The 12337-nt window shown below is 37.0% G+C and overlaps 3 protein-coding genes across 3 annotated transcripts; 2 read left to right on the top strand and 1 right to left on the bottom strand.

The window, feature by feature from the left end:
* Positions 1-61: 61 nt before the first annotated feature.
* On the top strand, positions 62-5328 carry kermit (PDZ domain-containing protein GIPC-like protein kermit). Its single transcript, XM_088045131.1, has 4 exons — positions 62-498; positions 2664-2760; positions 4531-4913; positions 4961-5328. The coding sequence occupies exons 1-4, from the start codon at positions 259-261 to the stop codon at positions 5192-5194; spliced, it is 954 nt and encodes a 317-aa protein (XP_087901257.1). The 5' UTR covers positions 62-258; the 3' UTR covers positions 5195-5328.
* Positions 5329-5405: 77 nt separating this feature from the next.
* SCOT (Succinyl-CoA:3-ketoacid CoA transferase) lies at positions 5406-8131 on the top strand. The gene is made up of 7 exons (XM_088045126.1): positions 5406-5576; positions 6403-6508; positions 6557-7040; positions 7088-7368; positions 7415-7631; positions 7678-7753; positions 7799-8131. The coding sequence occupies exons 1-7, from the start codon at positions 5484-5486 to the stop codon at positions 8105-8107; spliced, it is 1566 nt and encodes a 521-aa protein (XP_087901252.1). The 5' UTR covers positions 5406-5483; the 3' UTR covers positions 8108-8131.
* On the bottom strand, positions 8098-12332 carry LOC148168541 (ATP-binding cassette sub-family G member 5). The gene is made up of 8 exons (XM_088045125.1): positions 12172-12332; positions 11812-12120; positions 9545-9962; positions 9266-9482; positions 9003-9214; positions 8815-8953; positions 8576-8761; positions 8098-8531 (listed from the first exon to the last, which is right to left on the bottom strand). The coding sequence occupies exons 1-8, from the start codon at positions 12223-12225 to the stop codon at positions 8141-8143; spliced, it is 1926 nt and encodes a 641-aa protein (XP_087901251.1). The 5' UTR covers positions 12226-12332; the 3' UTR covers positions 8098-8140.
* Positions 12333-12337: the final 5 nt, after the last annotated feature.

Below are 12337 nucleotides of genomic sequence, written 5' to 3'. Positions count from 1 at the left end.
TATAGCCTCTCATCACGGCCTCAGTACTGAATCCTCCACTTTATAACACCTGTAGTTGCAACAAAACTGCTTTCCAGTGATCGCCGCACTCCTACCTTGCCTCAGTTAACTGCAAAACGCGCTGTAGATATGTACCGAATATAAAAAATTACGTTTGTGATAACGCCGCTCTTATCTCGATAAGCCATTCCCGACTATGTGTAATCTTTCAATCTGGATTTAGTTTCGTAGTTATTTCGGTGTGTATTAGCCGTGAATATGTTCAAAAAAAACCGACAGAAGCCTTCATTGGCTCACACTAATGACACTGTGGAGAACAACAATGTGGTGAAAAAACAGAATGTGCCCCCTTCGCCTGTTTCGCCTATCAGTAAGGCTTCTTTACAATTCCACTGCCAGCTCGCCCACGGGAGTCCCACGGTCTTCGTTTCGGGATTTTCCAATGTCAAGGAACTCTACCAGAAAATCGCGGAGTGTTTCGATTTTCCACCTTCAGAGGTATTCATTAGGCACAATTTTAATGACAAGAACGAGAACGTGTGAAATTTATTACATTTTTGGAGACAAAACCTTGTATAAGATCCCAAGTCCAACAAATTGTCTATTGTGTTTTTCTAAATATTTAGCCACCTTGGGGCGATATCAGGTTTAATGATAAGATAATATTAGTTTGTAGATAAAGAAACTTTTTTTCTATTATTCCGGTTGTGATTTTTCGACCGTAACCGAAATATTTATCATGAATTAAAGCCGATTTGGAATTTCTAGTTTTTTAGCGCAAGCACGATCCGCCACCATGGGAAAAACAGAGACGGAGAGATCAACTTGCCGCAAATTTCGCAGGAAGAATTTCTATTATTTATATTCGGAATTTTCTCCAATTGTTTATTTATTTCACTCTGATGTAAGAACTTTACCAGAATTATTAGAAACTTTCGAGTTGCGGGCGGTTATCAGACTAACAAGCTAATGGATGTTGATATTATGAATAAACAATGAATATGTTAAAATATGTTATTTCGATCACAGAGCTACAAATTGGCATTGTTTTAAAGATGTTAATTTGTATTACAGTTTTGATAGGGCATTTCCGACAATTATGAAGAAAAGTATCAGCAAGAAAAACAGGTCACATGCTTATTTATCCAGGACAAATCAACGGAAACGTGCAATTTATTTAAATGAGTTTTATGATACGATTATGACCGCCGTTTTGTGACCGCGAGTTTTTTCAGTTTTCGGAATGTGAAACAGATTGATGCATAAATGTTCAGTTAAGTACTCGCTGCACATGTGTTACACTTAACTATCGATAAAGGAAAGAACCTGATGAATGATGGTGCTAAATACTTTCAATTAGTTAATTAATAGTTTTCGGTACTTTTTACGTAATAAAAAATAGTAGAACTACAAAGACACAGTAAATAAAGTAGTAAAACAGGATCCTTTATCTGACAATGATTTATTTGCACAACTATTTTCGAAGCTGACTAATATATTTCGTTTTTAATACAATGGAAGTGGGTGTATGCAGTGGGTCATTATTTCAACTACAATTTTTCATTATAAACACTGGAATTTTATTTAAAAAAATTGTAATTACCAAAGAACAATATATTTTATGCACGGTAGTCCAAGCCCTCAATTTTTTACTGGAAATTAGAAAGAACAAAAGTATGTGTGTATTAGTTTCGCATTCCATGTGAGTAATACACGATTAATCAGTTACAGATAATAAACACAATCAACAGATACAGAATGGCGTAGGTACGGGTCACCATTTTGTAGGCAAGTCGCTATTGTTTGTTGGTTATTAATTTTGAGGAATGCAGAACTGATGTTGGGGACTATCAAATTTTTCATCGCTTGGGGACAGATTCGGATACTGCGACTAATTTTTTGAAATAAGTTCTTCAGACTGCCAATCAGTCTAATTAATGGTCCTTTTCAGATTTTTTCTAACAGCGGCTTTAATGTGTAAAAGTTTCTCCCAAAAATCGCAAGGCGCTGGAAAATACAACCGTAAAAAATTATACAAATTATATTTTCCAAGGGTGCTTGTTCCAAGGTCAATTTGACTCCAAATATCAATTCAAAATGATGACTGTAATTTTATTATAATTTAAAGAAATGGTAAAAGCTGAAAGATGTTATAACGATTTTTATTGTGTATTGTTTATTTTTTAACCCATAATTATCACCCATTTTTAGAAATTATGTAAAGTGGCCCACTTTGACGTGACGTTATTAGCTCCATTAACGACACTGGGAAGTTAAAGTTATCACAACAACAACGTTTTTGTTTAATCTTTTGTTCCTTTAATACGTGTTGCAATAAGTAAATAAATAAATCTATTGTTGCGTAGATAATGTCACAATATTACCTACACAAAGCAAATTTCGACCAAAATTCTCTATTTTTCTGGTTCACAACAGGTGTTCTTCCATATTCACCCGCATGACAAACATTTCTCTATTTACATAGTGTAACTAGCAACGAACACTATTTAACCCCGAGCAAATCTAATAAAGTGTATCGGAACATCCTGCAGCCCAAGCAGCATGTATCCGGTTTGGTACAATACCAATACCAAATTTAAATAACCCATTGCTTTTGTCAATGTTATTGTATTGTTTTTGTTAATTACATTTCTTGTTCACAGATATTATTTTGTACCTTGAACACATACAAGGCAGATATGAAGAAACTTTTAGGTGGACAAATTGGCCTAGAAGACTTTATTTTTGCACATAGGAAAGGTAAGTTCAATTGAGATAAATATTCCCGTTGCTGTCATACGGTAAATTGACGACAATCAAAATTACTTTCATTACGGTACTCGCGGATGCATTTGAGCTGTCTGCTCAAAATCAGACATGGATTTAGAATACAATGGAATAACTGTCAGTGCTTATACTTCTTACAGTCACAACAGAAATAATAGTTTTTCATTATGATTGATTTTTTTCGCTTATAATGACTACCTGGGGCATTACAGGATTGAAGATTTAAGCTACTACAGATGGTACGATTATCATTTCACTTGATAAAATAAAACGAATAGATAATTAGTAATATTGGCACAACACTCACAGTACGAAGATATGTCAAACCTCCGGTACTATCTGACGCAGGGGCGACTTTGTGGTGAGATTTATTGCCTTCTTTTCGAGTAATTACAATATTGAATTAAAGCCATGGCAGCCTTTTTCGTTTTTCATGTGCTTGTAAAGTAGTTTCTATTGTACCAAAAGTACTAAAGTAGCAAGTTTACGATTTGCTTCTCTGTTTTATTACCTTAATACAACGCAAGAATAAACGCGATTTTTATCTCAACAGTACTTTGGGTGTTGGTATGGAATAACGTGGATTACAACAATTTAAATTAATTCCTAAAATAATTAAATCTTGTAAAGCACGGTTATTAATTTTTCATTAATTTTATTGAACCCACAGCTCTTCTGTTATTAAAACAACATTTTAACTGGGTTTTTACAAAATGAATATTTATTGTACTTTTTCGATCGCGGTTAATTAAAAAAATAAAACCAAGTTCTCAAAGTGGATAAGTCTATTTTTAATTTTTCGCAGAATTAAAACGTAATATCAACAGGTGCTAAATATGCTTGTCCTAATTTTGTTTCGTTATTGGAATTATTGGATTTTTTATGTTGCGGTTTTTAATTTTCAAATCACTTAATTAAGATAGTTCTGGACATCAGGCGACATTGCTAATAAAAGAAGCCAATTTGCTTCATTTTTATGGGCGCTAATTCGCGTGGAAATTGACTATTGTTTATTTAATTGGGTGCAATTTATTCACCTATTAATAATTTAGTCATTATAATGATGAATGACTGAATTTATTTATTATTTGTTATTACATAAATGCAAAATTGATGTAAACACTTTTGGTATAATTGCTAATTAGTACTCCTACTTTTTCACTACAGTCGCGGTCACAAAATTAGTTAAAAAAAGTTAATCCGATAACTCGATGCTCCATATCTGATAAAAACGTCAGAACTATGATGAAACAATTTTGCATAGGATTATGTGTGTTTGAAAATCATTGCAGTTGAATGAATTCCTTATCTGCCAGAATAAAATCTTAAATCTTTTTCCAAACAAAAATGCGTCAATGGACGTAATTTAAGTTTAAATTGATGGTTTTGAGGAAGAAGTGGGTTTGTATGTAGACTTTCCCTCAGAAACATTTTGTAAAACACAAAATTAGTGCTGACACGGTCGCACAGGTCGAAGTTCATTCTAAATAATGGCGTAGAATGTAATTGCACACCTGTTTAAAAAAATCCGATTTCGATCCACAGGGTTTCTGTATTTTTCCAACTTTTTCGTACTTGAGGTGTCAGTCTAATTCTTATCCATTTCAATCTAGATTATAATAATCAAATGCAGTCTTAATCTCGCTGATACTTGACAACGTCGCGTCTTAAATCTCATTTTGAAACTTGAAACCCCCTCCTCAGCGTAAATCATAAGGCTTCATCCATTGACCCCTGTTGCAGGTCGACCTAAAGAAGTAGAACTGGTAAAAACAGAAGACGCTCTTGGTTTAACAATCACCGACAACGGCGCCGGTTTTGCCTTCATCAAGCGCATCAAGGAGGGCTCCGTCATCCACAGCATACCCCACATCCAAGTCGGAGACCACATAGAAAAACTAAATGGAGAACTGATGGTCGGCAAGAGACATTTTGAAGTAGCGAAAATCTTGAAGGACATTCCAAAAGGAGACACTTTTACGATTCGGCTGATTGAGCCGATGAGGAGTGGGTTTAATAGTATAGCGCCCAAGAGCACGAGAGGGAGTAGCAAAAAATCCAATTATGGCAGTGGACGAGAAACGCTCAGGTTTAAAGCTGGTGGCAATGCGGAGATCGAAGAGAAGGTAAAAAATTAATTAATCTGATCCGATACTCAACTTTGTTTGTTCAGGATGACGTGATGGACGTTGGGGTGGAAAAAATCAACTCTATTCTTGAAAGCTTTCTGGGGATCAACGACGAAGAACTCGCGACAAGAATCTGGGATATCGCCATTGGCAAAACAAATTCCATGGACTTTGCAGATGCTGTAGACAGTTCGGATTTAGAAGAGCTCGGTTTCACGGATGACTTGGTTATCGAGTTATGGGGAGCTATCACGGACGCTCGGGATGGTAGAATTTGATGACGCAGTGCCACTTTCATCTATTTATAACAAGTTTCGTATTATTTGTGTCTCTTGAGGATACATCGATTAGACAATGAAATTATTTGTGTTATTATTGTAATTTTTAAAATAAAGACAATTATAACTTCTAATAGCAACAGACCCCCTAGAGCAAATAACAGTCACGATAAAGAAAGAAAAACATGATAACCTTGCGATTATAATGGAAACCGAGTAACACATTTTTAAACAGATGTTTGTCGGTAGCGCAAGTCCACGCGTTGCTTTCAGCTGAAACGTACACAAAATGTTAAACGTGATTTGCTTTACGTTGAGTAAGAGTGGAAGGAGAGTGTTATGTAAGAAAACAGTTGATGTTTCTTCGGAAAAACTATGCAAGGTAAGAAGAATCATTTACAACGGTAAAGGTTGCGCACTTAGAAAGTATCTTCATTTCCATACCATCAGATAGCAATTCTAAATATGTAACCTTTGTTATCAAAATTGTACATTGATGGGCCGCTGTTTCTTATCAGTGTCGCAATTCTCCATCAATTAAACTGTTGAAAACACAATGTTATCACAGCGCTGTATTACCACATAATTATTATAACATAACAGATGACACGAGATAGCTTTTTCGACATGAATATTCGCTTAGTGTGTTTTTGTTCCACAATTTTATGCCAAGTCAATGAATTAATAATGAAAGAATGATCAAGCGCGTTTTTAATGTAAATGAGGGTATTAATAAAAATCCTAGTTCGAGGACAGTGCTGGTCACCTGTCTGTTTACAAACATCGCGAATTTTTGCGTGCTAAAGTTAGCCGACAGTGACGACACCTCGTGTGGATGCGAACTTGAAAATTATTAGTATGTAGTTACCAAAACATATCGAAAATATTTAGCGTAATCCGCAAAGTATTTAAGCTATTTTTATTGTTTTCTTAAATCCACAAAATTCGGGACAACAGATTAGTTATGTAGGAATTTTGTCCACACAAGGTTACAATTAATTTATGTAAGTTTAGTGAAGGTTTACATTGTTGATTCAAAAGACGTGGATATAAATAAAGTTTAAGCTAAATTATTGTTATTTTTTTGCTCCCTGACGCCAAACTTGGTATTTTTTTAACGACAATTCTAACAACAAATTAATTACGTCGCTCGTTTTCTACGGCTTCTTCAATTACCCTCAAACTAAACTCATTTCTGCAATTTCCAGATCCTAACTTGCAAATTCTCTACAAAATCCCGCCGAAACAAAATCTACAACGACATCACCGAAACAATCAAAGACATCAAAGATGGCTCTAAACTCCTCGTCGGAGGTAATTTCCTTCAACCCTCAAACCCCTCACTTCAGTTTATTCTTCTAGGTTTCGGTCTCTGTGGCATTCCTGAGAACCTCATCGCCGCTCTTCTCAAGCACCCAGCGAAGAACTTTACCGTTGTATCAAACAACGCCGGTGTGGACAACTTCGGATTAGGACTTCTTCTCCAAAAAAAGAAAATTAAACGAATGATATCATCTTACGTCGGAGAAAACGCGGAATTTGAACGACAGTACCTCTCAGGAGAGTTGGAATTGGAGTTGACGCCGCAAGGAACTTTAGCTGAGCGAGTAAGAGCTGGAGGAGCGGGAGTTCCTGCGTTTTTTACTCCGACGGCATTTGGAACTTTGGTTCATGAAGGAGGAGCGCCGATTTGCTATGGGAGTGACGGGAAAGTTAAAATCGCAAGTGAGGCGAGAGAGAGCAGGAGGTTTAACGGGATTGATTATATTATGGAGGAGGCCATAACGGGAGATTTCGCTCTTATCAAAGCTTGGAAAGCTGATCCTTATGGGAATTTACTTTTTAAGTAAGCACCTGTGGATTTATTTCAACTGTCTTAACTATAATTTGTAGTAAATCCGCGCGTAATTTTAATCCAGCGATGGCTAAAGCAGCGAAGATCACAATCGCTGAAGTTGAGGAGATCGTTGATGTTGGCGACATTAAACCCGACGAAGTTCACTTGCCTGGAATTTTCGTCGATCGTATAATCAAAGGAGATAAATTTGAAAAAAGAATAGAAAGAATGACAGTAACGAAAGAAACAGACGAGACTGTGAAAAAATCCGCCGCTGCTTTAGTTCGCGAAACCATCGTAAGAAGAGCTGCGCTAGAGTTCAAAGACGGAATGTATGGTAAGTACCAGAAGAGATTCGCTTGCGTTCCTATGGTAATTTTCAGTTAACTTGGGAATTGGCATGCCTGTCCTTGCCTCCAACTACATCCCTGATAACGTGGAAGTTTTCCTTCAATCAGAAAATGGTATTCTGGGTCTGGGCCCTTTCCCCACTGCCAAGAACGTGGATCCGGATCTTATCAACGCTGGGAAAGAAACCGTCACGGTGGTACCTGGAGCTTCCTATTTTGGAAGTGATGACAGCTTTGCGATGATACGAGGGTAAATCACCAATCTCTTTTAAGTCAAAGTGAAATTCTTCTTGTAGTGGTCATGTTGATCTGACCATGTTGGGTGCGATGGAAGTTTCCCAATTTGGAGATTTGGCGAACTGGATGATTCCGGTATGCTCATTCTTTTAGTTACCTCTAAACAGTTGACAATTTTAGAAAAAACTCGTCAAAGGAATGGGAGGCGCGATGGATTTAGTTGCTGCTCCTGGAACGAAAGTCGTTGTCTGCATGGAACACACTGCTAAGAGCGGCAGTCATAAGATTCTAGAGAGTTGTAATTTACCCCTTACTGGCAAACAGTGCGTCAATATGATTATAACAGAAAAAGGAGTTTTCGAAGTTGATCCTTCCAAAGGACTCAAACTCGTTGAAATTGCAAACGGAGTAACAGTGGAAGACGTTCAGAAATCCACCGGTTGCAAATTCGAAGTCGCTCAAGATCTCAAAACCATGGCTCAAATATAATTTTTTAATAAATTTTTATGGATATTTTGTACATTATTCTCTGAATTTCGCCTTTACGAACGTCGGAAGTGGTATTAAATACAAGAACAAGTTGAAAACCACCATTCCTAACGTAAAAGCGAAGGTAAGTCCGATATTCATGTCCTTATCAAGAATTCCATCGCTGAAGATCGCATCAGTCTTGTCTCTCGAGTATCGTTCAATCAGAAACTCTTGTCCGCTCGAGTACCGACAATACCCAAAGTTATTTGTAATGGAGGTTTCAATCAAGTTCATGTTGGTACAATTATGGGTGGAATCAAACGGGAGCGTTTCTAGAAGTTCCGGAATAGAGAATGTCTGGCGGTTGAGGAACGCCGCGGCGTAGCGGGTTTGAGTGGCGTATGTTAAATAATACAGCCACTGCTGGAGGCCCTTGATTGATCTGAAATTGTACTGTTAAATCGCGTTCTTTTCAACTTATCGTACCTTAAGATTCCGCTGCTTAAGGTGATGTAAATGCAAGTAAGGTAGATGCTGAAGATGGCGGCGGAAAGGTGGTTCTTGACCACCATTAGAATTGCCATTGTTTGTTGCTCGGCGAAGATGTAGCAAGCCCAGAGCACGAGGGCGAAGTAGAGGTACTGCAGAGGGTACTCAAAACTCCCTACAAGTCTGCAAAGACTGTAAATGTAAATGGAATCCAAAATATAATAAAACAAACTTACGGATAAATAATTGCACTAGCGGCTGTAACGGAAACGAAAGAAAAAGGTATCGAGACTAGATTGTAAGTTATAAGAAACAAAGTTCCTCCATAGTGACCCTCTTGTGACTCTTGAAAGTACCGCGTCCTAAATATGGGATCTAGAAATTTAAATTGAAATCAAATAATTCGGTACTACTTGAAACGTACAAAGAAAAATGGCGTTAAGAATCCCCAAGAAGTAAGCCCCGGACAAACAATTAAAAATCAAGCCGCTTCTTGTAACGAAAGTGTGTTGAAACATCTTCATATCGCGGTAAAATATCCACAACAAGAAGAAGAATAATGGAACGAGGCACAACCTCAGGAACATTCGCAAGAGTCCATGTTTCTGTACACTTAACGTGGCGACCAGAAGACGACTGAAATACAATCGAATTAAAAAAATTAACATATTTTAATGGTGGTCGTACCTGTAGAGGGTCCATCCGACTTGCCACGCTCCTGGTTTTCCCAAAAGCAGTGGTACTTTGTTCCCTAATCCACCTTCCATGGCGTGGTTGGGTCCATTGATGGACCCTTTTCTGTACGCACCCCCTTCAATTTTAAACTTTTCCACCAAAGCAGCAATCTGATGATTGCTCTCGACGAAACGTTCCCTCGATCTCCTGTCCACTGTGCTTAGACACACTACAGCAAGAACAAAGAACTGATTGGTACTCAAATAAAATAACTCCTGTCACACAACTCACAGTAATACATGAGCGGGTTTTCAAGTTGCGGACATGGAAATCCGATAGCGTTGAAATATTCCAACATTTGTCTTGTCCCTCCGGTATAAACGACGTCCCCGAGACATAAGTAAAGAACTCTTTCCAAAAATGGAAATACGTCTGAGCGCGGTTTTTCCATTGTAAGGATTATAGCTGTTCCGTATTTTTTTGAAGCGTTAGAAAGAATTGACACGACGAGATATGTGTTTAGGGGGTCCAAATCCCACGTTGGTTCGTCGAGGAGGAGCACCACGGGGTCTTTGATTAGTTGAATGCCGATCATGAGGCGGCGGTACTCGCTCTGGGTTAGGTTTTCGGTGCAGCGGTTCGCCACCTGCGAGAGGGCCATGTCCGCCATTACTTGCTTCACTTTCGACTTTTTTAAGTAGCCCGTCATCTGCAGGAAATAGGTACTAACAGAATTAAAAAAATTAAATGTTTATGAGAGTCACACGTGTAATTTGCAGCTAGTTTCTTGTGAAAAAAGAACATAACTTTGCGCATTTATCTCTTCCGATTTATTGGCTGCGTTTATTGGCAGGAAATAATAAAAACTTATCTACCTCATTCTAACAGAAAAGAAAGAAGAAGAAAGAATTAGCTTTCATATAATAAAAGAAATAGGAGTATTGGTCAAATATTCTCTCTATTTGACCACACATTGAATAAATTTGCAGAACAAAAGAAAATGATTCCAGAGAATCGAATAGAGAATAGCAAGCAATTGATAATAAAACGAAACTGGAAAACTGGGATTTCTTCAAAAACTTCAACTCTTAACAGTCAAGGAGGCCGTAAAGAGACTGAAAGCAGAAGAAGAATCCAAAGAATTCAAAAAAACTCAGTTAAACTCGAAAACTTACATTTTCCAATCACAGATCTATGACAATTTTTCAGAAATTTTATTCTATTTATAAAAAAGAACAAGATCAAAAAATTTGAGAATTATTACAAGAATTACCTGGAGATAAAAATTGCTGTTTCAGTATGATAATGCACGTCCAATTGAAATGTCATTGTCTAATAATTAAAAAATTTTAAAACTCGAAGACAGAATGCTCTTAGAGTTCAAGTTCCAGCTATTTATGTAATAAGTACATAATATAAATGTGTCTTTCTGGACGAGCGAACCCTATAGTTGATAAATAGAGCGAATCTACAAAGCCTAATTATGTACGAATTGCATACAAGACTTTATTTTATGTTCGATTGGGGTGAAGACATTTATTCTTCAAAAGAATAATTTGTGCGCCGTTTTTAGTGTTATTGTTTTTATATGTTTTAAACTTTGTTTTCATTTGAAGTATAAGTGAACAAAACTTAACTCTCGTGAATAAAATGTAAGAAATTGCTGGAAGAGCGTCTCTCCTTCCTATACCTTTATAACTTTATAAATTTGTTTGAAGAAATTTACAACGTATGGAGGTTAATTGTGTATTGACATTAATTTATTTGAAATTACATGTTTGACACTGGCAAGCGGCCGTTTTACTTTATCATTACGGACGCCATTTATAAAGAGCCACTTTATGGACGTTAAACGATGAATATTATTATACAATGAGACATAAAAACAGATTTAGGAGTTGGCTAAAAAATAATACAAAATCTGCCTTTTGTTCTCATTGTCTTTGAACATTAAATTAATTTCCTTTTTCTGTTCTTATTATTATCAGAGTTCCCGAAAAGTTGAACGCTCTCGAGAGAATTGTTTTATTGAATGTCGCAAATTACAGGTTTTCAAACGAGGAAATGGTTTTGAACCCTGCAAAAATTTCACGACTCATCTCTCATCAAATTCTTGTAACTTTTTTACATTTACGAGTAACGTTGTAAAATTTCAAATGTACTTTAACGGGACTGGTAGACCGAAGAGATTTTCCATCAATTTTTATTACGCAATTACTGTTTATGAACTGTTATAACTTTTTGGAATATTTTGATGCGGTTCATGTTGCATAAGAAATATTTTACATTTCAAAGAAAAACACGTAAATTACCACGCGCCTCCGTCGCACATGAACTGAACACGAACAGTAATTTCTACTTCTGCTAACAAATTAAAGATCTCTTCACATTTTTTCTTGATTTCTTGATTAAAGAAATCTTATTAGCAGTACAAATAATTGGTTCCGCCAGTTCTTGATTATGATTAGTTGAACTGTTCCGCAAAGATGCAATTTGGTCTTTGTTTTGCTCAATGCACATTTTTTTCCACCCATCATAATTACCACGCTCTAACTTACTTTTGTTGGAGTGTAGAAGAGGGTCTGTTCCACCGTCAGCCCCGGAATGAGGTCACATTTGTGTGTGACATATCCACACCTCTGCTGAAACAAGCTCAAATTCATGGGATGGTTGTTGAGCAAAATTTGACCTCTCGTGGGTCCTTGTACTCTGCGTGAGATAACATCAAGCAGAGCTTTCTTGCCGCTCCCCTTAGACCCCAGAACTGCCAGCACTTCCCCGGAATGGACTGTCATCGATACATCTTTCAAGATAACACCAGTTTTGATGCTGCCCATCAGCCTCTGCATGCAGGAGCCTGGTTCCACCTACATCCATCAAACCGTAACATTCTTTCAAACCAAAGAATTATACTCTACCTGTCCGGAGTAGAACACATTTGACAGTTCTAATACGTAATCGCTCGAAATCATTTTACACACATATCCTCCTGTACACAACAAAACAACTGAACTGAGTTAAGTCAGGTAAGCTCAGTGAAAAGTGGAAGGTAGGTTTGATAGAATGGATGATGGTCGACCCCTC

Source organism: Gnatocerus cornutus, chromosome 9 (genome assembly GCF_029298725.1).
Source record: "Gnatocerus cornutus isolate USDA-ARS CGAHR chromosome 9, icGnaCorn1.1, whole genome shotgun sequence".
Lineage (NCBI taxonomy): Eukaryota > Metazoa > Arthropoda > Insecta > Coleoptera > Tenebrionidae > Gnatocerus > Gnatocerus cornutus.
This window is presented reverse-complemented; position numbering and strand designations above follow the sequence as displayed.